Source organism: Maylandia zebra, linkage group LG22 (genome assembly GCF_041146795.1).
Source record: "Maylandia zebra isolate NMK-2024a linkage group LG22, Mzebra_GT3a, whole genome shotgun sequence".
In the NCBI taxonomy this organism is placed as follows: domain Eukaryota; kingdom Metazoa; phylum Chordata; class Actinopteri; order Cichliformes; family Cichlidae; genus Maylandia; species Maylandia zebra.
Genome location: NC_135187.1, coordinates 30269558 through 30296572, shown reverse-complemented (window position 1 = coordinate 30296572; position 27015 = coordinate 30269558). Strand labels below are relative to the sequence as shown.

Below are 27015 nucleotides of genomic sequence, written 5' to 3'. Positions count from 1 at the left end.
TCACGCACAGCATGATATTTGGCAAAAAACTAAAAACTACCTCTGTAACTTTGCTCTGCTTCACTTCAGCAGCATCAGGTAATGTTCAGATGTTGATTAATGGTTTTCTTTCGTTGTTGATCTACTACAGAATATTTTTTTTTTGAATCCCAGGCCAGGAAAATCACCTTCGTGTTTTTTTGTGTTTTATCCTCAGTTACTTTGACACAGGCATCTGCTGTGATGCTTACACCTTTGATAAAGTCTCGCAAGTGTCAGCTTTATTTTTATAGATATAAAAATATGGACATGTACTGATGCATGATCTGAATTATAATATTTCTGACTGTCTGAGGCAAAATTTCCCCGATTCAAATCGACTTGAATCGAATCGTAGATCGAATTGATTCAGGACCTTGTGAATCGGAATCGAAACGATTCTAGAAATCAGTGACGATACCCAGCCCTAGTTTGCATAAACAATACCTGCAAATCTCAATGAACTAAAGCAACCTTGTAAATAAGAGTGGGTCAAAGCAATGACGTGAGTGACCGACAGTCATACAGAAAATTCCTGCATCAAAGATGGTTCTACAAGCTATAGAAGTGTCCTTAGTTTTTCACAGTACTGCACATGACAACTTGTTTTCAGGCCCTTCTGGTTCTTTTATTTAACTACAGGCTGTTATGCAGATTTGTCAGATTTTATTTTTTGTGCGTGTACAGCAAGGTTTGTTCCTATCCAGAAACAGAAAGCCATATGTCCATTTAACTAGTTCTGTCCTTTCAAAGCCCCATTTAATTTAACAAGCTTAGAAAATGTAAAACAATATAAATAACTGATAATAACTCATATCTCCCACTTAAGATCTACTGGCTGTTGGGTTAATGCTGACATTACTCTCAGCAAAGTGAAATTTAATGATGCAGAATGATTGCTTTGGCAGAGTTGGAAGACAACTGCATATTTATGGGCAATATTTGTTTGGCTACTTGCACCATCTAACATGCTGGCGTGATTGAGTTATTGGCAGTGGCATTAATTGGCGGTGACTTCATTTTTTCCATGTCCAGTAATCAAGCTAATGATTATGGTTCACTGGGGGTGAAACAACTGAAGGTGAAATTTACTGGAAAATTTCAAAGTGAGTGATTATCCTTGTTATGGCTATGTGACAAACAGCAATATTGAGCAAGTCTGATTGCTGTGACAATCTGGTATTTGAAGGATGTAAATGAATCTGGGAATGCTGCACATGAAGTATGTCTGATTATGCATTTGGGGCTTTTACATTTCCATGCTAGTGAAAATGTTTGAGCTGATTCCAGTGACAAATGAGATGGTAAATGAAGCAAATCACATCCAACTCGGAATAAAAGAGAATGTCTGTGAAGGTTCTCAGTCATCCAGGTCATCGTAGTCAAAGGAGATTGCAAAGAAAAGTGTCTGGACTTCTTTAAGTTGCTTGAAGACGTTTCGCCTCTCATCCGAGAAGCTTCTTCAGTTCTAAGGTCCCCACCATTTGACCTTAGAACTGAAGAAGCTTCTCGGATGATCTATGCTACATGAAACCTGTGTGGAAAAACATTTTTATTGTCTAGTTACACAATAAAAATAGACTAACTGAACTCTGAGTAACTATTGAGAATTAAACTCTATTTGACCTCATGGCTATGCTTACATGCTGGCACTGCCACAGTATGCTGTCATACAGTCAGCAGGCAGAACACAGTGGGAGTAGATGGGATGTGTTGTGTAGCAGGCATGCTGGAAAGGTCAAGCTGTGCCTGATATGTTTGCCATATGAGTGACGATTCATGGTGTAGCCAGCATATCGATCCTTGTATATTGTGTATGCTTGTGATACATGACATGATTTTTACTTTAAATAACAAAGACAAGAGTCGGTGGCTCTTTGCTCTACAGGGTGGGCCATTTATATGGATACACCATAATAAAATGGGAATGGTTGGTGATATTAAAGTCCTGTTTGTGGCACATTAGTATATGTGAGGGGGCAAACTCCTCAAGATGGGTGGTGACCATGGTGGCCATTTAGAAGTCGGCCATCTTGGATACAACTTTTGTTTTTTCAATAGGAAGAGGGCCATGTGACACATCAAACTTATTGGTAATGTCACAAGAAAAACAATGGTGTGCTTGGTTTCAACATAACTTTATTCTTTTAAGAGTTATTTACAAGTTTCTCTTTGTTCACAGCCATTGACATGTCGAAGAGGTTAACACGTGAGGAGCGGATCGAAATTGTTTTGATATCTGGTGAACGCAGTAACCGGGCCATTGCAGCAGATTTCAATGCAAGACACCCTACGAGACCACCCATCTCCCATGCTACAGTTAGCAAATTGCTTGCTAAGTTTCGTGAAACTGGTTCAGTGTTGGATTTGCCAAAATGTTGATGCAAGAAAACTGTCACTAATCAAGAAACATCAGTGGCTGTCCTAGCTTCATTCAGCAAGAGCCCACAGCGTAGCACTCGCCGCATGTCACTGGAGAGTGGCATAAGTCGAACATCCCTTCGGCGGATAAACTCCAGCTACTGCAGCATCTTAACGAGGATGACCCAGATCGGCGCATAGAATTTGCAGAATGGGCAAAACAAAAATTGGAACAGGACCCTCAGTTCACACAGAAGATTTTGTTCAGTGATGAGGCAAACTGTTATGTGAATGGTGAAGTTAACAAACAAAACCACCGCTATTGGTCTGACACTAACCCACATTGGATGGATCCCTCCAAGACTGTTGGACCAACAAAAGTAATGGTTTGCTGTGGTATATGGGGTACAATGATAGTGGGTCCATTCTTCATCAATGGAAACCTCAAGGCCACTGGATATTTGAAATTGCTACATGGAAAGTGGATTGGTTGTTGTGGGCCAGTTGAATGGCCCCCAAGGTCTCCCGATCTGACCCCCTTAGACTTTTATCTTTGGGGTCATCTGAAGCCAATTGTCTATAGTGTGAAGATACGAGATGTGCAGCACCTGAAACTACGGATACTGGATGCCTGTGCTGGCATTTCTCCTGCGGTGTTGCTATCAGTGTGTGAAGAGAGGGAGAAGTAGGGTTGCATTGACAATCCAACACAATGGGCAGCACATTGAACACAGTTTATAAGTGTTCAGAAACTTGTAAATAACTCATGAAAGAATAAAGTTATGTTGAAACCAAGCACACCATTGTTTTTCTTGTGACATTACCAATAAGTTTGATGTGTGTAAGTTTGATGTGTCACATGGCAGCACGGTGGCACGGTGGTTAGCACTGTTGCCGCACAGCAAGAAGGTCCTGAGTTCAATTCTACCATCACATCTTTCTGTGTGGAGTTTGCATGTTCTCCCCATGTTTGCGTGGGTTCCCTCCGGGTACTCCGGCTTCCTCCCACCGTCCAAAGACATGCAGCTTGTGGGGATAGGTTTATTGGTCAATCCAAATTGCCACTAGGTGTGAATGTTCGAGTGAATGTGAGTGCGAAAGGTTGTCTGTCCCAGTGTGTTGGCCCTGCGAGAGACTGCCGACCTGTCCAGGGTGTACCCCGCCTCTCGCCCTATGACAGCTGGGATAGGCTCCAGCGCCCCCCGCGACCCTGAAAAAGGATAAGCGGAAGCGAATGGATGGATGGATGGATGGATGGATGGTGTCACATGGCCCTCTTCCTATTAAAAAAAACAAAAGTTGTATCCAAGATGGCCGACTTCTAAATGGCCACCATGGTCACCACCCATCTTGAGGAGTTTGCCCCCTCACATATACTAATGTGCCGCAAACAGGACTTTAATATCACCAACCATTCCCATTTTATTACGGTGTATCCATATAAATGGCCCACCCTGTATATAAGTGAGGGCCCAGAAGAGTCTCTTTTCACTGTTGGAGCATGTGCTTATGGGAAACATTCTGGGGACACTTTTGATTCTTTGACTAATGACCCTGCTCTTTTTGTCAACAATCAGTTTTGCAGCAAACTCTGTTTTTTCCCAGAGGTTCTTTTTTGAGTGTTGTTACTTTTTAATAGACTAAAAAGCGAGATTCCAAAAGTGATCGGCCAGAGAAAGATTATCATTTTGGCTCCGGATTTTTGACACACTTTTGTGCTAATTATATATAAAAAAATTACCTGTGATCTGTGTTTATGCTTTACTGTAATTAACTTCTTATAAATACATTATGGTCGGTCTAGAATTAATACAGTTCAAAAGAACAAAATATTTTTCCTGCATAAAAACTGGCTGCTGCAGGTCTGGCTAAATCTATTTTTGGACCTAAAAATTCTGACTTAAGTTATTTTTATTGATCAATTTTAAGTGTCAATATAGTTATACATAAAAATATGATATGTTAAATGATTCCACAATTTAATGCATTTTGTTTAATACATTTCTTTAAAGCTAAAATAACAAAACCTTCTAATGAGCTCATACTGACTAAACATTTATGTATCCATTCTGGAAAACCTGTGACATCTACTGTTACAGCTCTAAATTCTGGATAAGCATCAACTGGCCTTTTTTATTATCTTTGAGTTCATCTGCAATAGGCTAGTGACATGTTCAAGGTCAGTTGTGGGCAATGCAACAGTCACTTTAGACCTTGTTAACAACAAACTACCCATTTAAGATGGGCATACACTGTGCGATTTTTGGCCCATTTTGGGATGATTTTTCACTTATGCAACCATTTTGGGGATCGGCACGAGTTTCGCCTTAATCGTGTGTCATGCATCGTGTAGTATACATGGGATAATGCGAAGCAATTAACACCTCGCCGCCAGCTCCCAATCAGCAATCGTGTGGCCACGAGAAAATCAAACCTGTTTGAAATCCTGGTCGCCTCCTGTGAGGGTATTGCACTGCTGAAGCAGTGCCACGAGTCGATTTAACGCAACCTCTCACACTGCGCATGCACAAACACAGAAATGGAAATGACAGAGACAGAGCAGAATGGCAGTGCAGCGTGTGATCTGGACACAAGCGGTGGAGGCCCAACTTGTAGAACTTTGGCAAACCTTTTCGATGTGGCCTCACAAAACTATCACGACTGCAACAACCGAGAAAAGAGCTGGATGGACATTGCTGCTCAATTATGTTCTTCATTAGCAATTTAGCAAAGTTGATGGTGGTACGTGTGTGTGTGTCTGTGTGAGTGAAAGACAGAGAGGGAGAGAGAGACAGATTTTGTGTTATATATTAGTTATATAATATTTAGACGCAAATTTGGACGCATAGTGTGAGCACTCAGGTCGTATCAAAGCTTCGAGCCGTATAGCCGTATATATGCCCAGCTTTAGGCATGCAGAAGGTTCAAAGCGCCATTTCTCCATTGATTTGGAGTTCACTGAAAAACATAGGATTTCTCAGGAAAAAAAAGAACTCTTTAGCTGCTAAATAGTGAATATGTTGCTGTTAAATTTGGCAGCAATTTGGTGGTGAACAGATGGAGCCTGTCCACCGCCTACAGGTGGAAACAGTAAAGATGAGAGCGGGTGAATTTAAACAAGTTGCTGCCCATAATATAAGATTAGTGAGAAGAATGACATTATGTTACAACTCTCTGTGGGTTCTTCACTGACAGTCTTTCACATTATGCATCAATATTTAATCCATTTTGAATGTGGAATTATAGATGAGCGCAGCTTTAATGTTCACTTACTGTTTAATAGTGCCAGTGGTCAGAGCACTAATAATCCACTGCAGATCCAGAGTCTTGAAAGGGATCAGCACCAGACTAGTAATATTGTCCAGGTCTATGGCACTTTCTGGATACATGACGTGATGAGTTGTCCTGCTGCCCACATCCTCCTCAAAACCACTGGTGGGAGCCTGGTTCATCCTGCAGAAATAGAAGAAGACTTTTCTGAGTTATTTGTCACACATTCTCTTTCCACTTTAGTGCTTTTGCCATCTTTGTCTTTCATTCGACAGTTCAAAGTGAGTTTTATTTCACCCACATGTTACAAAGATGGAAACCATTTGGCTGCTGTTATGCGAATCCCTATAATCTTCAAAGGGTCTGTCTTATAGACCATGTGTTTAATTATCAAGATTCTCTCATGTCACCCAAACCACATGTCGCTGAGTCATACAAAACCAGCCATGATTGTGAGAGACAAAGACAACAATAAAAAGCACAATTTGTCCTGCTCTCCCATTTTTGGGCATCCAGACAGTAATTTTGAGATCAACAATTACCACCTGGCAAGCTAGGCGAAACATCCCTTTCATTATGTCAAACAATACTCTCTTAAACTGGAGCGGTAATTGGCAGGAACATAGCTTGACACTGGCAGTTGGTTTTGGTCAATGGCAGAAAGTGACACAGAGGAAAGAGAAATCATGAAGCTGACCTCCTATGTAACTAGCAACACCTTTTTGAGCGCTCTGGTCTGGGCAATATCATCTTCCTCATTACTGACTCTTGGGTGACAGAGATGTGATATTTTCAGACTGCTTCTTGAATCATTTTGACTCCTGACAGACTAATTGTTTTTTTTCTTCTTCTTTTTGCTGCAGCTATTTATGGTTGACCAAAATGTTTGGGTTATTTGATGTTGCGACTTTTCATTTGAAATGACCTTGCACAAATTGAGACAGTGACAGTCTGGGTATAAAAGTAAAATTTAAGAAAGCGGTTGCAGCATCTGGAAAATATTTCCCGAGCGGATGATTGTTACTTTACTTCTAATTGGTGCTGAAATGCTTGGCCCAGGGCTTAAGATATTATATTATTTTTTATTTTAGACCGGATATGGTAGTAGAATATTTCAATTCTTTAGTGAATTTCAGGTATTTGAACATATAAAAATTGGAAATTCCCTCTTTTTTCTCAGAAAACCTTCTTTTAAAACCTCATGAACTTATTTTTAATTTGATATGGCAAATGATTTTGATCCTTAAATATCCATCCATCCATCTTTAGCAACTTATCTGGTACTAGGTCACAGACGCAGCAGCCTAAGCCTCCCTTTCACATCAAACAGCTTATCTGGGGTCCATCCCAGGCCTCTTCCCAGTAGGACATGCCCAGAACACCTCACCCAGAGGTGCCCAGTTGGCATCATGCCTGAACCAGCTGGCTCCTATCCATGTGGAGGAGTAGCAGCTCTACTCTGAGTCCTTTTCAAATGACTTTACTCCTGCCTGTAAGGAACGGTCCAGCCAAAGATCCACAGTCAGGACGACAACAGCATTGTTTCCCCTGAATCTGAGTTTCAACTAATGGGTTGACTCTCTTCTCCAGTATACTAGCATCGACCTTTTTTCCTTCCCACTGTCGCCAAGTGTTTGCTCAAAGGTGGTTGTTTGACTGCTGGGTTTGCTCTGTATTATTGTAGGATGAGGTGACTGTTGCTGTGATCTGGCACTATTATCTAAAACTGAATTGAACTGATTTGAAACAACCCCCTTTTATTTATAGTACTGTATCACCCAGAGCCTGTCTTTGTCCTGTCTTCATCCACTCACCCCAGCTTGTTGAGGCAGATGGCTGCCTGTTCCTGAGTCTGGTTTTGCTGGGGGTTTCTTGCTGTTAAAAGGGAGTTTTTCTTTCTCACTGTTGCCATAGTGCTTGCCCATACAGGGTTATATGATTATTAGGATATTCTCTGTTTTCTTGGTAATATTGTAGAGTTTTTACCTTACGATATAAAGGGCTTTGAGGCAACTGTTTTTGTGATTTGGTATGATATACATAAAAAATGAAACGAATTGCCCGTGTCCTTGTCTTGTAAAAAACACTCAACATACAGGCAGCAAGCACACACACACAAAATACTATGAGAAGGCTGGATGATTATGCTACACATGGGAAACGTTTAGTAATGAGGTCAGCCAGTGTTTAAGTAGTTTCTAAAGCCCAAAAGCTCGGGCATCAGGCTGCTCTAAAAATTCAGTTTTTAGCTTTTAACTTTTGAATCTGTATGATGTAAATTAGAATAGATTTGGTCGTCTCAGAGAGCTCGAGGTGGGATCATCAAAGGCACCACACACATACCATTAGATCATCTGTTTACATCGGGGAGCCAATCAGAAGAAAGTTCAGCTAAAGGGAAAGCAGCTAAAAAGGTTCGTTCTAAACAATGGATAAACTGAGGGGCTGCACCGAGAACCTGAGCAAGCATCAATGAGAATAATTTTGAACTGTTATTCGTGCAAAGCCATTGAGTCTAAGAATAAAGTATATGTAGCTGTAACTGTAAATATGTAATTGAACCATTAAGCCTTTTATAAAAAAGCATCAAACATTAAACAAGCTCATGAAAACGAAGACAGTGTTAATGCAACAGATGACAAAAGTAGCTGTGGAGCGGTAGGAATGGCAGTTACTCACAGAGGAGAGTGCTGTGTTACTAGTAATAAAGCTGCGGCACCAGATGTGACTGCGGTTATTAACAGCACACCACTGAATATTATGATACATAAAGCATTTAAACTACATAATATCTCCATTCATATTAATACACCTACAGAACTCCTAAAGACACTGTTTAGTCTACTTTATACTTGACGTGACAGAAGAAGCATTGGTTTATTTTCTATTTGTAAGTAATGGTACCATTTCAGGGAAAAAACAGTCAGGTTTCAACAGCTGTTTGGTAGTCCTTTGTTACTTTGATGAGGTTCATGTATAACAAACTAGGTTTATGGCTCTGACTGAGCTCAAACTGTCAAGTATGGAAGAAGAGAAGCACTGATGATAGGCTTTATGGTGCAATATGTCACTAGAAAAAAAGCACTTTTTGACAGGAATACTTTGGTAGATTTCTTCCTTAATGGTAACTGCAGCATCTGGGAGTTTTAAAATTGCCCTACAAATGGATGCATCCCGTCGAGAGCAGATGAAAAAGTATGCCGAAGAGGGCCAAGCAACACCAAATAGTAAAATGTGAAGACTTCATTACTCCTGCAGTGCATTCAGATATATTCTTCATCTGCACCACATTACTTTGTGTTAGCTTTTCTTAGCCCTTAATTTACATCCCAGCTATTATGCAGGTGTTTGGGAGACAACTGGAATCAAGATTAGGCTTTAATAGAATTCGATGCAGATATTGTTCCTTTTCCACTGACACACAATAGGAAAACAGACCCTGCTCCATCTTCCCAGAAATAACCCCAACAGCAAACTATATCTAATTTAACATCTTACAAAACCAGTGCAGGCACTGTGAGGCACTTTTCTATCATCTTTCTCTCAATAGTAGAAAATTGCTACTCATTTTAACTAGAAGAATGGACGTGATTCGTCTGAAGACCTGCTGTGCACATAGAAAAGATGTGTGTAGATGTAAAAGATAGACGTAACCACTGGTGACATTATTCCCCACTTTGTAGACTTGTTAACGTTTTGGCTGCGTAGCATGTGTCGGTTTGTGACCATATTTGGAGGACAGGGCGGGGTTATCAGTCAGTCATCATCTTTAAATGGGAACTGACAAGTGGTTGTTAAAGGAACTGCAGTTTTTAGCACTTCTGTGTTGGCTTCATTTTTCAGCCTCTGCATACATGTTGCCATGCATCTCTACAGAGGTCAGTACTACATGAATGCAAATGTGTATGGGCACACAACAAGCCACCTTGTTGTGGGCTGCTCGCTCACTTAATGTTGTGGCGTGCGTGTGGAGTCAGCTATGTTAAGGAAGCAAATATATCAGACAATATTCAATCAATATTCAACTTATGCTTCAACTACCCCTTTGGCACTGGAAATTTGCACCAGATGGGCTTGAAACAAACCAAAGCAGATGTAGTGGGCCTTTGAAAAGCCCATCTCATGCACAGGAAACCCACAAATACCCAGGAAAAGACAGAAGACATCAATGGGCAAAAAAAACCCGCCTAAAAAACGTATTTAATGGCTCTGACTGATATCTTTTTGAACCGATCAAACAATAGTTAATATTCAGATCCTGAAGCAACATAGAGTTGCTTCAGGATAGATAGATTCAGGAAATTAGATTCAGGAAATTATAAAATGTCAACAGTGTTTTAAGGGAATGCATAAAAACAGGACACATAACTCATTCTCAGTGAAGGGAGGAAAATCAGAGAGGAAATCTTTTTATTTATGACAGATCTCTTAAGTGGTATTTATAGCAGAGGTGAATGAGGCTTATAAGTTTAAAAAAATAAATAAATGCAGTAATTTGAGCATCAACCAGCCTCACTCAAGTTTAGTGGCTCAAATCTAAGAGGCAGGTTGAAATGTGCATATATTTACAGGATTCATTTGAATTTTTTTCCACCTCAGATGGTTTTCTGGAGTTGAAGCATTTCATTTCAAACAGGAGCACTGCGTGGGTTTAACACTGCAGCAAACCTGACAGTGTGGATTAACAGCTGCTTCGTGCTTATCAATTCATGGCATCGTAACTTATTGAATGTTTATTTATGGATGAAATCAAACAGTGACTGAAAGTTTGTTGTCTGTGTGGTTCAGCGATGATCGGTTCATCTGGTGCCAGTTCCTAAAGATGTTATCAGTCCGTAAGTGTGGACCAAGCTAAGAAATGAACCCAACATGGAAGTGCCAGGCACTGCAGTTCCTCTAACAACCGCTTGAGGTGAGTCAGTCCCCACAGACCGTGCCTGCTACCTGTACCTGTGTACACACCCATACAGCTTGTGGATGTGGCTTGCTAATCAGTGTTGCTAATGTTAGCTGATATCTTGGAACTCCTCAGAGTAGTTTAAAGCTTGTGAGATCAATGGGAGAGCCACATTAGCCGGCAAGTCTGAGGGTCCTCTCCCTTGAGTTTTAAGCATCAGACACATTTCTTACATTCTAATTATTTTGTATGCAGCATTTGAACACTTTTTTGCACAATTTTATAGCTTAAATGTCTAAAAAAATCAAAAATAACAGGGGCAAAATGCATCCATCCATTCTCTTCCGCTTATTCTTTTCAGCCGCTGGAGCTGGGATAGGCTCCAGGGGCTGAACCCTATCCCAGCTGTCTTAGGGCAAGAGGCAGGGTACACCCTGAACAGGCTGCCAGTCTGTCGAAGGGCTAACACATAGAGACAAACAAACATTCACACATATGGGCAATTTAGAGTTTCCAGTTGACCTATCCCCACTAACTGCATGTCTTTGGAAAGTGGGAGGAAGCCGGAGTACCCATGCAAACATGGGGAGAACATGCAAACTCCACACAGAAAGACTCCGGCCTGATGGTGGAATTGAACTCAGGACCTTCTTGCTGTGAGGCAACAGTGCTAAGTGCACGGTGCCAACTTTATCATCACTCTAGCCAAGAACCCAGAGTGATGATAAAGTTGAGTGCATGCCGACTCCAGCCGAGCAGCAGCAGCCTGAACTTGAACTGGTAACAAAGGCAATGATGGGCAGTCAGCCTCGCAGCCTCCATTTCTATTTGTTCATGTTTTTACTGTAGAAATGACAGTAACGATCATGGTCATCATTTTATTGTGTAAATATAAAAAAAAAACATTCTATGTGTGTCCTCGACTGGATGGGAATTTCTGCTGGTGCGTGGGACTGCAGCCTAAGATTTATATTGTTAACTGCTAATCATGTGACAGCATATTTCAGATCATTTTACAGAGTAGCGTGAAAGTAATGTAACAAGTAGTGTAACAAACTGCTTTCTCTGGAGTAATGTAATGTATTACTTTTACGAAAGGTAACAAGTAACGTGTAATACTTCCCTGCTTTTACGTAACAACCCCAACACTGGTCTAGGCTCAGTTAAGATAATATATTTACATTGTTACTGTACGTCTTCATATTTTCAGTCAAGACAACTGATAGCCTTGAGACTGAAACATCACTGGAATCAGATGGACTTCAGTTTGCACTCAGGCTAGAAGTGAAAACCTGCAAATGTGCAGGTCCCGGTCCATGAGTGTGTGGAATTGTATTTTTAAATTGTTTATTTACTTACTTAAAAAAGGATAAAAACAGGAGTGTGAGGCTGATAAATGAATAATGACATCTTTAATATCAGGACTGTTTGCCTGCCGGCATGTGGTTGCACATTACTTGTCCAATTATTATGTATTTGCACCCAAAATGCTCACAGCCAAGAACCCCAGAGTTCCATAAGGCAGCCTGATGCTTACGGATCACGCAGCATGTAATAGCTGACTAACACTTTAAAGGTCACTGGTGTTTCAGAATCCTCTCTATTCTCCACATTGCTGCTGCTTTCCTTTGAAAACCCGAGTGTCTGTACATTTTTTAAAACCTAACAGTTAAGTTTCCACTGACCAATAATCGCAATTTACATTTTTATCGAATGAGTAAAGCTATGGGACCACGAATGAGGCAAGAACTGAGACAAAAGAAGAGATGTCCCAGTGTTTTAAAGGACACCAATTATGCTCATTTTCAGCCCCATATTTTCTATTCTTGGAATAGCTGTGAATGACTCAGAATTAAAAAAAATAAAAAATAAATCTTGACCTTATGTCTGAAAGAAGTTTTTTCATCACCCCTTCCATTGCCTTTAAACCAGCTTCTGATTTGCTGCCCTGGTAAACAAAAGAGTTGAACAGTAGGTGGGAGGAGCCAAAGCTGTTTGCCTTAAAAACAACAGATTAAGAAATATCTGCTTTTTACTGACATCATTCAGAGCAATGAATAAAAAATAATGCGAATCTTTAAGTTGACACACATTACTTATAAACATCTGTCTGTATCTGACCTCTTTGTTTTACACTTTTTTATATGAGCAACCACCGTTGTCATTTGTAAGCATTTTCTAAGATAACATTTATTTTTACGCTAGTTGGAACATAAACACTGCATGCATAGAATAACCTGTCATATTTGATATGCTTGGAAGCATTTTCTTCGCTCCTGGAAGTTATATTTCTAACACCATCTGTACGATTGTAAAATCCACCCATAGATTACATTTCAGGATTCTCTGAGCCATATCTCTCCCTTATGATGTCTCTACAACAGTCTGGCACCGCCTGCTCGGTATAGTAAATAGCTTGCAGTTGTCCTGGAACGACAGCTGATATTATCTACCTGCCTTCCGAGCACGGTCTGATGTATAGCAGCAGTCTGCTCTGTGGACACCCAAAGAAAGCTTGGCTACTACACTGTGAGCTTTTTATAGTTAAGTAGCAGGATGTTTCAATCAATTCTTCATCTAATAGGCATTCACCAGGACAGCCAACAACCATTAATGTCCTTTCCCTGACACAGCAAACACACCCGTGCACACTCCCTCACCTCACCTCACACTTCTTGTTAAAGCAGCCCTCAACTTGTAGAATGTGCAAACACATAATGAGCACTCAGACTTGTTAAGTGAGCACTAACGAAGCCTCCCTCATCTTGTACATCACACTCGATGAGCAGTTATTAACCTTTGGATGGAAAAGTGATGGAATGGAAACTAACTATAAGCAAGAATAATCTTTTGACTGAATTACAACACAATTTGGGGGAAATGTTGAGGAATCCGCAGGATAGGTTATTGCACACATCCACCAGACCCACTATGACTTCATTCTTTCTCTCCTTTACACACACAGGCATTCACCTTCACAAGCACACACACACAAACCCATACATCTCCTCATTATCATACTCTGTGTGACAAGCTGAACTGCATCCCCTCAGAAGATACAGTATCTCCTTGTGTTTCTGTTGTAAATCTTTATGCGTAGCACAAAGTGGACAAAACTGGCTTTGCTTTATAAAAGCACGTTTCACATCCCAAATTAAATTTCTTGCCATTATATATACAGATTTTAGGGGATTCCTCTTTTTTCTTCATTCAGTTAAAATATAATCGGCTGCTAAATAATTAAAGATTGTATATACTGTATTAGTGTTAGCATTAAATCATATATCGAAACAACCAATTTGGCAGTCTATTTAAGCTGCAAAGCATTTCGACCCCTCCATCACTCCATATTTCTTCTTTAATTTTCTTTCGTATTTGGCAGAAAAACAACTAAACAGAATCTGATCGATCTACATTAAACTTCATCCTTTAGGAGTTCAGAGCTCAGCAAATAAATTTAAAGACTTTCAGCAAGCCTGGCTAATGAAAGCAGAGCTGGGTACAACTGAAGACTCAAAAAAGCCTTCTTGTCTTTTCCTTGACCTTAAGACAACAAAGAAAGATGTGGGGAATTCATAAGAGTATCGCTGTGCTCAGCTTCACTTATTCTTGTCTGGGTGTCAAATTTTATGATTGACATATTATTAGGGACCCTAAAGCTTCCCCAAAATAGGGAGAAATATTTTTTTCCCCAAAAATTAAAAAGTCGTGCAATAGAGGGTTAATAATGTCACAGCAATTGTTTCTTACATGTAGCTGCTTTGTTAAAGCATAACTCAGATACTTGTCCCTCTGCCCATGTTGTTTTATGGCTGTATAAGCATTTTAGTAAGGCTTTCAACACTTGTGCTGAAAGACTGAGTATGACTGCATTTCACCGAATTAAAAAAGGCTCATTTATAAGCCCATGGTACAAAACACTTCACACAAGAAAAGAACTTCAGAACAAGCTAAGGTGAGCTGTTATTATGGCTGCCATGGAGATATTTTCAGGTCCCTTCATTCAGTTGGGAATCTAAGCAGAACTGACTACTCTTTCATGGTTCTTTCCAATCTTTATCCATCCATTGCTGGGTAGCAATCTAAGCAGACAAGCCCAGACCGCCTCTCTCCAGCTCATCTGAGGGTACACCAAGGTGTTCCCAAGCCAAACGAGGGATATAATCCTTGGTTGGTTTGACCTACTGGGACCTCCTCAGAAGGTCAAACACCTCAGTTAGAAGGTAGATACCCAAACCACATCCACTGGCTCTGATGGATTTGAAGGAATAGCAGCAATATCCTGAACCCCTTCCAAATTGCCAAGCTCCATACCACATCTCATATCTGCTCTGATAAAAAGTGTTTGTGGCAGGGATGTGGTCTCGGGCCTGCTGCAGTGGAGGGGTGGTACTGTGAGCTCTCAGAGCGGCGCTGAGGTGTGGCAGAGAGGGCAGGTGTGAGCATTCACTGTAATGATCTTCTTCTTCTCTGTGTATATATAGTGACGGCGGAGACGGAGGAGGGTGTGTGGAATGGAGCAGCTGTTACGGAGTGACTGGTACCGAAAACAGTTGCTAAAACAAAATAAAACGGACCTGCACTTACATGAAATCCTGTGTGTGTGTTGGGTCCCTATCACAGTGTTCCTTTAATTTTTATGCGCAGTATATTAGTCTTTGATTCATGTTTTTGTTGTACTTGTTTTCTGCTGTACTCTGAATATCATATAAAACTTTCTGAAACTGTTTACCAATTTTTTTCTTTTTAAAAGGTTCAAAATTTCTTTGAACAAGTCAAACACCAATCCCAAAGTGTACCACAGACTGAAGTACAGATTCTGCAGCCCAGCATAGTTAGAAAAAACAATAACTCAGAGTCTAATTAACATCAGTTACAGACATGCAAAACAGCTGTTTTGCATGTCAACCTCACCCCAGCACATTACCGCACAGCTGTGCCCTCACTGAACCGGATTCATCAACACTGGAGAGCAACTGAAAAATAAGCATTCCTGCAACCCCTGGCCTCCATACTGACGCTTCCTGGAGATGAGTCCCTGAGACAGCTGCAATAGACATGCAAATTAGATACCAGAAGGTCCTCTGATTTATGGTTTTTCCACAAAGAAGAATGTTATGTGTACTTTTGTTTCCAGGTCACCAAAAAGTTTGCCTGAATAAGTTAATTTACAACCAGCAGTATTTCATCAGGAAGTGTGCTGAGACATCAAACTTATGTGGCTACAAAGTAGTCCTGGGGGCTTCACACGTGGGGCTCAGCATTCCCAGCATCATTCCTGATGGGTGTGCTACTAAGTTGTAGGTTTTAGATCAGCTGCTGGTGCTTTCACCTGCATTTAACAGCACTCATAAACACCAGGATGAACCCCTCCTTCTTTATTGGACAGACGCAGTGAAGAGTGACAGGAAAGCAGAGGGAGACATGCGGCAAAATGGTCGGGTTCAAACCCAGGCCCGCTCATCCCAGTGAGCTAAACCGGCAGATGTGGCAGCTGTATCAAGGGCTTGGGTGAGGAGTGACTTGGTGCAATTATTACTGAATTCTTGAATTGTATTTTTTATTGTGTGGTGGTAAAGATAAATGAGCAGGGCTGCTGCATCTTGGAAAACAGGAGGTGATACACAGGAGACTGAGGAAGGCACTGGGGAGTTTCCAGTATAAAAAGACAAAACCTACTTAACCAAGACTGAATCACAGTTTACTTCATTCATATACAGAGATAAATCTTTTTGTTGACCTCGCTTAACAGATATCTGAGGATAAATGCCAGCTGAACATATAAAATGGTATTGAGTAATAATATCGACGGCTAATAACATCACGGAGAAGCTCGCAGCTATTAATGGGAGATTGAGAGACCAGTGTCGGAGTGTTAAAAACAGCTTGAAATTCTCAATTACCATCATAATGCGGCTACCCCTTCGGCGCCAGCTGTGGGCTCAAGGCCGGAGCTCAAGGCTGGAGCCGAACAAAAACTCCCTGATAACGACTGTGTTGAGTCTGTTCCTTCCCATTCCATGCGAGGCCACCTGGGTTGGCTGGAAGACTGTTTACTTAGCCTGGCAGGGCGAAGGACACTGTCTCAGCTGAACTATGGACACGCACACACATACATATACTGATACTGGTAAGCACTCACTGACGCATCACCCTCCCTACCCCGGATCCAACGCCACCTCCAACGCTTACCTCCCCCATGATGTGGACATCGGGTCAGCTGGAGGCGCAGTCGAAAGATTGCAGCGGTCCCAGATCAGATGTACACACTGGAACTCTTTCCCATGTTGCTTGTCTGTGTTTATTGTGTTATGGTGTGTTGATATTTGTGCATTCCTGTATTATCCTTTTGTGTTGCACATTTCAATGTTTTTTTTTCCTCGCTACCTGGCCTGACCTGTCTCCCCAATGTGATGTTTGTATTGTATGTACGGTCGGCAAGGTCTCTCATCTCAGTTGTGGGCAAAAGACCTGCAACTGACAAATAAAGGCTATCTCATCATCTCAATATCTGCTTACTTCACTCTGCTGTTTTCTTAAATGTTCATTAATGTTTTTTCAAGTTGTTGTGTGATATTTGGATTATCTGAAAGTTTTCTCTGGGATTCCCAGAACTGTCATGGATGAGTCTGCTTTGACTACCACCAACCTCAAGCAAATTAGAAACTGCCAACTTGAGGGTGTGTCTATCAAAAAAGAAAAAGACAAGCAAACATCAGTTGACACACAAAGCAGAAGATAAAAATGTATATGAAGAATATGAACAATACGGAGGCTGCATCACCTTTCAACAGCTTGAATTTTCTCCTCAAGTTTCAAATGTTTTGGGAAAAATGTTGTCAGAAAAGGCCAATGCCAATCCCAGCACTTATCATTCGAATCCAGAAAAGCTCCAAAGGTGAGCCTTCTGCGTGCTGTGGTTAGCTTTTTACGGAAGTGAATGAAACAGTGCTAACACAGCATTTGCACAACAATGCCCTCTTATTCAGTAATGACACAAGGGAGACATTATCACTTTTTGTGTTGCTATATCAGAAAATGAACACAACAACACTTACTGAAGGGAATATTGCTGCCAGGATGCATCCTACTACTGTAGCGTGGGAGTTGAAAGTATATCCCTTTTTTCCGTGTGTTTTAAGATATTTAAAACAAATGAAATGATCTGTTCTTGCTGCAAATGTCTTCAGGCACCTCTTATTTTTTCTTATTTTGCTTCCAAGGAGACATATTTTCCTGTCATTTTGAAAGTGGTCTTTCTGAACCAGGTTTTCTGAAGCCAAAGCTTTTTGTTTGTTTTTTACAGTCTAAGGAGCCTTGGAAAGAAAAGCACTTGGACTTCTATAAGTTTCCTTGAAGACGTTTCACTTCTTGTCCGAGAAACTTGATTTGATTTGATAATACTTTATTCATCCCGAGGGAAATTGGGTTAAGGCTGCCAGCCGTGCCAGCGCCATCTTACCCTTCCAACCATACATACATTACACAAACATCACGTGGGGTTGACAGGTCAGAGAGGTATAACAATGGAAAGTGCACAACATGAGGAAAGACGAGAAATAATCCTAAAGACCCTGTTAATATAGTACACGCATAGCTGGATGCAACACGATCAGTCAAGAGCCCAGACCAACAGCCAGCAAATATCCAAAGAAGAGCTTTGAATGTCCTTCAGGAAGTCTGGATAACTTAAAGAAATGACAAGAAAGCTTGCCTAAGAGTTCAGACTGTTCAGACAGACAAATATTGACTTTCACGTTTATTAAAATAGTAAAAACTCTGGTTTTAAATTGTACACTGTATGTCCATTTATGTTTGCACATGTTCCCCTTAACAGCTATACCTATTTCCAGTTTACCTTCCAAACACAAAGAAATGAGGGATGGCTTAACATTTTCGTATCATCATTGAAACACTTAGTATCAAATATTCATTGCTGATCACTGTACATCAGGGTATATGCAAAAAAAACGAAAGAAAAAAAGATGATCATGACCCGATCAAGTGAATTTCATACAGCAAATCTAAATTTCCTACAGTGCCCTGGTGGCACTCATTTGTAGTGTGACGTAGCCTGAGTAGCAATCAAGCCAGAGACCTCAATTGTTCTTTGCCTCACAATAACACAAAGGTCCGCTGAGCCAAGGACAGCACTGATTGCAAAGTGGATTGGGTGCCCATGAAAATAAAGTCTTTAATGGAAATTTTAGGAAAAAATAATCTTTGAAGGCACCACTCTCATTGTGCAGTAATAATAACCAGGAGGAGGAGGAATAATGGAAGGACTAGCTTTTAATACTAGATCTTTGTTTGAACTTTAAACTACTGATTACCAACACCAAAGTGCAGCTTATTTATCCTTAGACAGGGTTAAGAGGCATCACATGGAGCTTTCTGGCCATTCATCAGCCCCCAGGAACATATCAATATCTTAATGAGTCTCTCACTGAGAAAGGCAACCCCCCCCCCCCCCCCCTCCCACACACACACACACCCAACTTCTTTCTTATAAACAAGTATATAAACAAAGAAAAAGATTGAGAGAAGACCGAAGAGAAGCAAAGCGAGAAAGCATGTGCATTACTTGTGTTAAAATCCCAGTTTTAAAGCCAATTTCATCCAGAGACTTTGAGTCACAAATGCCTGCCTATTACATCTGCTGGCTCCAAGATCCATCTTAATGAAGTTATTTGCAAGGGCTTACATTATCATGTCGACTATAAGCTTGACTGATCCTCAATTCAGCAGAGTAAATAAAAATGATGAGACAATCATACATCCCAGACAGACTACTTCTATTTCAAATGAAATATGCTAGTGTACCCGCAGAGCATACAGACTACTAAGAGAATGCAATTGCTGATAGTCTCTGTTCAGACGTGCCTCGAGTGATTAGACTTTTTATAAAAATAAATTCCCAGGTTTTGTATGTGTTATAGTGGTTATTCTGGTATAGATTGACTAACATCATGACTTATCCCAATACCACCTCTAGAAATATTGAAAAGATGACTTTACCAGACAAGAAACAGCACAAAAGTTCTTTAAAAAGTGCTGGTTGATTTTGAGAGCCATATGTCACCAGTGAGCGGAGTGCTAACTAATGCTAGCAAGCAGTGACTAATTATTGAAAAACGAGCATCACAAACTTCTTGAACAGGCTTCACCACATATTATTGGACATATTATTTGCCAGCTAATTTCAATGTGCTTCAAGGATCAGTGTGTTGTGCATTCAGAGATGCTATTGTACTTTAGTTGTAAGAAGTGCTAATTTCTGTCGAGCTGATAGGCAACAAAGCATTTTTCCCCCAGAGAACTGCCTGTCACTGGATGTCTTCTGTTTTTTGGGACTTTAGAAATGGATGTGCATTAAAATCCCAGTCAGCAATTTCTGAAATACTCAGGTAATACTCTGGCACCAGCAAGTATGCCAAATTCATTGGAATAAGGGGAAGAAAGGTAATTTAAGTCACTTGAATCCCCTTTTACCTTGCATCCTGTCGATGCTCAGTTTGAACATCAGCAGGTTGTTTTGACCCAAATGGCCTAAATCCACTGAGCAGCAGCCACGTGATTGGCTGACTAGATATCATGTTAATGAGCAGTTGAACAAAAATTGTGTGTTCCCATATGTGGAAAGACCTGCTATTGTAGCCAGTGCCATGTGGCTAGTTTTTGGAACTTGGTTTCTAATTGAATATGATGTATGCTAAACTTTTACCTATTAACTAATCTATCCAGTTTTTCTCCTGAAAACTGCACAACGGGTCATATGAATTCAAAATGAGGTCATAGAGACAATTTTTACACTTTACCTTTCAACCAAATTTAGCAATAAAGGGATGTCTTTTTAAAGGTCAAAGCTGATGATCTTTAATCCAGAAAATAACTTCCATGGACATCTGATGCTTGGTGACTTTTTGTTTTTGTTATTTTCCTCTCCACTTAGTTGCCATTTTTAATTGTGTCTCTTGTATTTCTATTCAGCTATTCATGAAAGTATTAATTTGTAATTATAGTTCCTCACCTTTATGCTGCCCTTTCCATTACGCTTTCCATTAAGTTTTGTCTGGTGTTTGCCCCTTATTACTCTCCCTTATCTCTACTACAGTGCAGGACAGATGAAATGTGATTCCACTATTTGTGTCTTCACCTCCATAAAGTTAGCTGTATTTTTACATTTACTAGACAAAAACATTGACTTTGTGTCTAAAATGTCCTTATCTGCAGATACAAACTGGAATTGAGCATAGTGTAACACTGTAACATTCCCTAAGACAAGCTGAAAACAAAAAAAACATCTTGAATGAAATTTTAATAATTACAGTGACTTACTGGTGCTTCAACAGCATATCTCTTATAAGATTTCATCATTCAAAAGCCAATGAGCTCACTATTGTCTGTCAAAGGAAAATGCACAGCTCTTTTTATGAGTCAAATCTATTTTTAATGAAATCTGCTGAGCAAACAAGAGGCTTTAGCAGATACGCCAGTGCCATTCAATATTCATAATAGTCTGTGAAGGAGGCTTTAGAGGATCTGAGTGAACTGAACTGTGGATATTTGGAATCCTTTGTTTTCAGCCTGCTCGTTCTTACTGGACAGTGCTCCCAGCGAGTGTCAGCCACTGCTTTAGAAATTTGCATGTAGACGTCAGTCCAATCAGCGCAACAGTTTATTTCAGGTTTGTAAAAAAACAAGAAAAAGAAAAGAAAAAATGTATGTACCCCTTAGTGGTCCCTTTCCTATTCACTGTTGTTGTGACCTTTTGGCTCAGCACCACAGCTTCCAACCAAGCATGACTGAAAATGTGACGCTCAGCCTACAGTAAATAGAAAGACAGCAAACATTTTCAAAGCATACGTCTAGAGGAAGCTCTTCTGCTAATAGCAAAGTAATAACTCTTGTCTTGCTGCTGTCCTGTCATTCTATAATTGAATTGGTTGACAGTATCATGCTGCTGCCATGGAGGGGGCTGCCAGAGAAGATAAGTGCAATAATATGGTTTTATACAGAGGCAAAATGTCATAGCAGGTTGGCAAAGCCATGCTGGGTTGAATTAAAAGCCTTGTAAGAATAATGCAAGAAATTTGCTTTTGGATATTTGCTTAATGGTTAATCTGTTGATATGACCATCATGCTGAATAGATTATCTATCTGTTTGCTATCGATCATAACTGAGTGCTTGTCCACAGAATTGGGCTAATGTTTGTCCCTGCTCCTCTAAAAGCATCCAATTTTTTCAGGCTCAAGTTACTATATTTAGTTTTAAAATGTCACTTCAATTTGAAGTAGTAATAGACTTTCCAAAAAGGTCTTATCTTAAAAGCATTGTATATATATACAATGTTTTTAAGACAAGAAAATGTGGTATGTTTTTATATATAAAAGACACCACAAAAGCCCTGCCCTATGAGTCTCAAAAAAGAAGCCAATTGCCAAAATCTGCAGTTCCTCTAATGGCCACTTGAGACAGGCCCCATATAATTCCATGTTGAAATTCAGCCATGAAATTAATATGTTTGCAGCCTCGTCCTAAAAAGAGTTTTGGTAATTAATGTTACTACATTACTTAATAAACATTAGTAACTCTGTAACTACTGTTCCCTTTGCTGACAACTGTATCAACTGTATAAATAATATCAGATTAATCAACTAGTTCAGGCCTAGCTAACAAAAATATGTGGCTCCAGTAGTTTAGTGGTTAGCATTTACTTGGCAAGCAAAAGCTGGGTTTAATTCTAGCTTGACACAAGTCTCCCTTGGGATTGTGTCTGGTATACAAACATGTGGAACTACATGCTGTGGTGACCCCTGGTGGCAAGGGTGCAGCTGAAAGTTACTTTTTATCTGAATAATATGGTCTTCTTTTAGGCAAAGTTTGCACCTTGTCAACGAAGTTAGGTAGAACTTGCTCAGTTAGCAACCCACCCTCTTTTCTAGATGTGGTGACACCTGGGTCTAAAAAGCTAATATGGCTAACACTGAGGTTTTAAAGGTGGACTCTAGAAACTATTGGCTGAAACCACAACAGTAATGCTCATCTTTTGGGTATAGCCTATAGTCCCTCCTCATGCTATTCATAAAAACTATATTTGTCTGGCAAAACTCAAATGGACCATCATATCAGATGGACAACATAGTGGGCCTAACCGTAACCCCTTGTAGCTAGGATAGGCTCCAGCCTGCCCATCCCCTTAACCCTGATCAGGATAAGCAGAAGAGAATAGACAGATGGATGTATGCGTTAAGTGTGGCTTATCAATTACTATGTTTTAGAAGAACATAAACTATTTCTATCCATTGTTATTTTTATATCCTTATATCCATTAAAGTAACTTGAAATATTTATCTAGAGTTCATGCACGTTATTTTGCACTTTCTATGGCACTGGCTGTAATTTTAAACAAGCACAGACATACCAGGCCATGCTTATTTGCTCTTTATTCCAAATTATTCTCCCTTCTCTTCCCTATTTGTGAACTATAAAACAGATGAAATGTGATTCCAAGTCTTTGTCTAAAATGTACTTCTTATCTGAATTCCCACGCCAACAGGAAGTGGACTTTTGTGGACTGGTGCATTTCAGAAAGATAAGACAACCCCACCCCAAACAAAAAAACGGAGGTTTTAGTGATCATGTGCATCGGCTTATCAATTATACCGGCTTAGAAGAACAAAAACTGTCTGTGAAAGGAAGATGCAAAGGCTGCTTTTATGACTCAAATCTATTTTCCACTTCAATCTGCTGAACAAACAAGAGACTCTAGCAGACAGGCCAGTGCTGTTCAATATTCATAATAATCCATAAAGGAGGCTTTAGAGGATCTGGGTGAAATGCATTGTTTTATTGTTGTTGTTGTTTTTTTAAACCCTCTGCTTACTGTTCACTAATCAATTCTGATCTGATATAAAACATTTAGTAGGTATGGTATTTAATAAAACTATTTCACAATCTGTAGTGCAGACATTATTGTTCAGAAAAAAAAACTTTGAATACCGATGAAGTTTTATCTCTTGTAGTTGCAGAGGATAATTCCGATGCAGACTGTAACAGCCTTCAGAGTTGTTAAATACTATTCTGAGAACTCCCTCTAGATAATACAAATCCACTCTCGAGGAATATACATTTCCCACCCCTGCAGCCTTTAGCTTATTCTGAGTCAGAGCTCAACAAGTCTCATTCAAATCCAAACTGCAAAGTGATAAAACAGAATCAGGACATAGCAAAGGCTTCAGTTTGGCATCAATGTTATAGTATTTGTTTAATTCTTTTATGTTTTGTGCCAATTGAAAAGTTGAAAACACATTTGAAGCAAGGTTTTGTCTTTAAGTGGTCATCCTCATCTTCTTCAAGTCATCTTTTAAATTTTGGTGTTAATCTGCTTTAAAAAAACAAGCTGTACTACACTTCAGTCTTCAGATATAATAACTATCAATTTGATTTTTCTCCTAAGTTGTTTAAGAATGCAATCAGTGACTTCTCTACTCTGGAGAAACAGCATCAACAAAGTCTGAGCGAGCATGTTTTTTAACCCTTTCATGTACATTCTTGTCATTTATACCTCAGAGAGCAAACTCTGTTGTTTTTTATCTATTCAAATTCCTTCTCTGCTGTGCTGTAATTGATATGTGAGAACACAGAGAGCAACAGACTCTTCTTCTGTTTCTCATCACCGCAAGGCACGGGAGAAACATTATAATATTCAAACTGCATGGTTTTTATCTCCTGCATTGTTGAGGCAATTTACTCAAATGGTTATCTAACCCAGAATGAGGATGTGGGACAGTCAAATCTCTAGCCCCACCTTTCTTTCTGGAAAGCTTCACGGCAGAGCATAAATGTGTGAGTGAGACAGGACTGATGAGTGCAGTCGGCAAATCAAATACAGAGAGAGAGATATGAGTCATGAGAGAAATCAGTAAAATAAAAACTAAGTGCATCTACTCTTTTAAAACAAGATCACAAAGACACATACTTTATGTGTGCCAAATACTGCAGTTCCTCTAACGACCACTTGAGCCTCTGTGTCTCCAAACGTCATAGATGTTAAAATGAATTTCCAACTTAACAGTATTAAAATCTGTGTTTACAACCTGACAAAGAATAAAACAAAAACACAAAAACAAACTTGTTTCTATGCTTTACTCCTTTATATGTATGTTATATGTATGTTGGGTGTTTGGTCCAATTAATAGACAATAGCATTTAGCAGGTTAGCAAGTATCAGTGTCTGTGTAATGGACCCATAAAATTTTTTGTTGCATTTAGTAACTAAATGTTCATCTAAATGCAGCCACTTTTGTCATGGCGACTATGTCCATCTTTTATATACAGTCTATGGCAATAATAAGATAGATAGAGAGATAGTAGGGCTGGGCGATAAATTCATATCTCGATATTTTTTATCTGGATGGCGATATACGATATATATCTCGATATATTTTTTTAAGCCATAAGGTAAGAACACAAAGAGAGTTCTTAGTCAAAGCTGTGTCCCAGATGTCACACAGGCACTTTTATTAACATACAGCGTAGATGTACATGAAGAAATTACTCAAAAATAATATTATTAAATAATAATGCTCCATAAATAAAAGAAAACAATGTTGTTTTTGTGCATAACAAAAAGCTCACAATTGTGCAGTCAAAATGTAAACTAAAAGACGCTGAGCATAATAACAAAGACAGATTTCACAGCTGCTCTATTCCCATGTTCTACTGTGTGGCTGACAGCCTGGAGTTTGAAATCTGCTTCGTAACCGTGTCTTTTAACAGGTGCCATTTATGGCCATAAGCGCACTGTCGTTTTTTGAGAAAATGAAAGGATTTTAGGCCATGCATGTCGTTAGCGCGGTTAGCTCGCGGTTGATGGCGTGCAGCCCCACGCACGGGCGATCCGCGGTAACTCGTTAACGGAGATTTGTCGTGTCCATCTTGTCGTTGCCTGCAGGTGAAGTGATGGGGGAGGAGGAGTTGTGTTCAGTGAAGGAGAGGCGAGGCCCAGTAACGTTGCATAGAGACAAAAGTGGACGAAAGAGAGGCAAACTTGTGGCTCCACAAGTATAATTATAACGTAACATAGACTATATCGATATAAACGATAATGTCATATCTTATATCTTGTATGAAAATATATCGATATTTTTTAAAAACTCGATATATCACGCAGTCCTAAGAGACAGATCATTATTAATCCATCGGGTAGGTTCCTCTGGGGAATTCGGTTTCCAGTAGCAGAACACCGATAGAAATTTGCATAGTAAAAGTTTTGTTAAGCTGAAAATTTTGATAGTTAACTGCAGTACTTTTGTATCTTCTGTGGCGGTAAATACTGGTTGGACTGAACAAGCAAGAGCTGCTTTTGTTAAAAGCAGCAAACCCCTCAGTTCATTTTTAAATCCAGGGAAAGAAAAGACATCTGACGAGGCAATAACAGTAAGACAAGGATGCCTCCAGGTTAATAAATTATGAAATGAAAGAACAAAGACAAAATTAAAAATGATAAAACATCTGGCACATTTAACCAGGTTCCTGGGCCGACTTTGATTTGTTGTACCAGCAAAGTAAAAATTATTTTAGGGGCATAACCAGGAATGATGACCTAAATATTAGAAATCTTTCACTGCCTTAATATTCTACCTCTATATCTATAGATCTATCTCTAAATATAGAGATGAGTTTAAAGAATGCCAGATTCTCACATTCCAAGAATACACACTGAGAACAAGACCTCATAGAGTCAATGGTGCACTCAGCCCTGAGCAGACTTCTTTCAGTATTATCTCTAAATTAAATGGGAAGCATATTTTGGCTACAGTGTTTTCTAATCATTTTACTGCACGACTTTCTGCTCTATTTGAGTTTGTCGTAGCAGTAATTAGCTGGAAAGAATATATTCATACGATATAGGGAAATAAGTATAGTTAATATTTTAATATTATTTTGAACTTATGAAATATCTAAGAAGTAGAGTTTATTATTGAAATATACATGTTGCCTCAGTGTTGGGATGTAGGCATGCCTGATGTTCTTTATGGTAGTCATAACAACAACTAGCCACTTGAAAGGCAAAGTAGCTAAGCTTCAGTTAGCAATCATTATTATTGATGCCAGCTGCCAGCAAACTTTCTTCTTCTACAACTAATAGACTGGTTATAAATGATGAATGAAACTACAGTGTGGGCTTCAAAGCAGAAGCCTTCTTGTTAGAGTGCAAAATTTAAACCCTGTCTGATATATTGACCTTGATATTTAGCTACTTGCTGATCTATTGGTGTCTGCAATTATAACAAGCGATAAATGGGATTTTAAAAAGTAAAAAAGAGAAGGGAGAAACACCCTTCAACCATGTAATCTGGGCTGATATTACACATTTTGTCCACCGGGGGCACTCTGCAACTTGGCATCACACATGTTTGGAAACGCACAAACAAGGAACTGATCCTAGCAGAGTCAGGGAGAA

General features: G+C 39.7%; 1 protein-coding gene across 4 annotated transcripts in view; it reads right to left on the bottom strand.

Moving 5' to 3' along the window:
- The window catches only part of LOC101464078 (CMP-N-acetylneuraminate-beta-galactosamide-alpha-2,3-sialyltransferase 1), a 96455-nt gene that overhangs the window by 13499 nt on the left and 55941 nt on the right, over positions 1 to 27015 (bottom strand). For all 4 annotated transcript variants that reach the window (XM_004563707.3, XM_076879709.1, XM_076879708.1 and 1 more), the window contains one exon: positions 5653 to 5832. In XM_004563707.3, coding sequence (XP_004563764.1) covers positions 5653 to 5832 — 180 coding nt within the window. The remainder of the gene's footprint in view (positions 1 to 5652; positions 5833 to 27015) is intronic.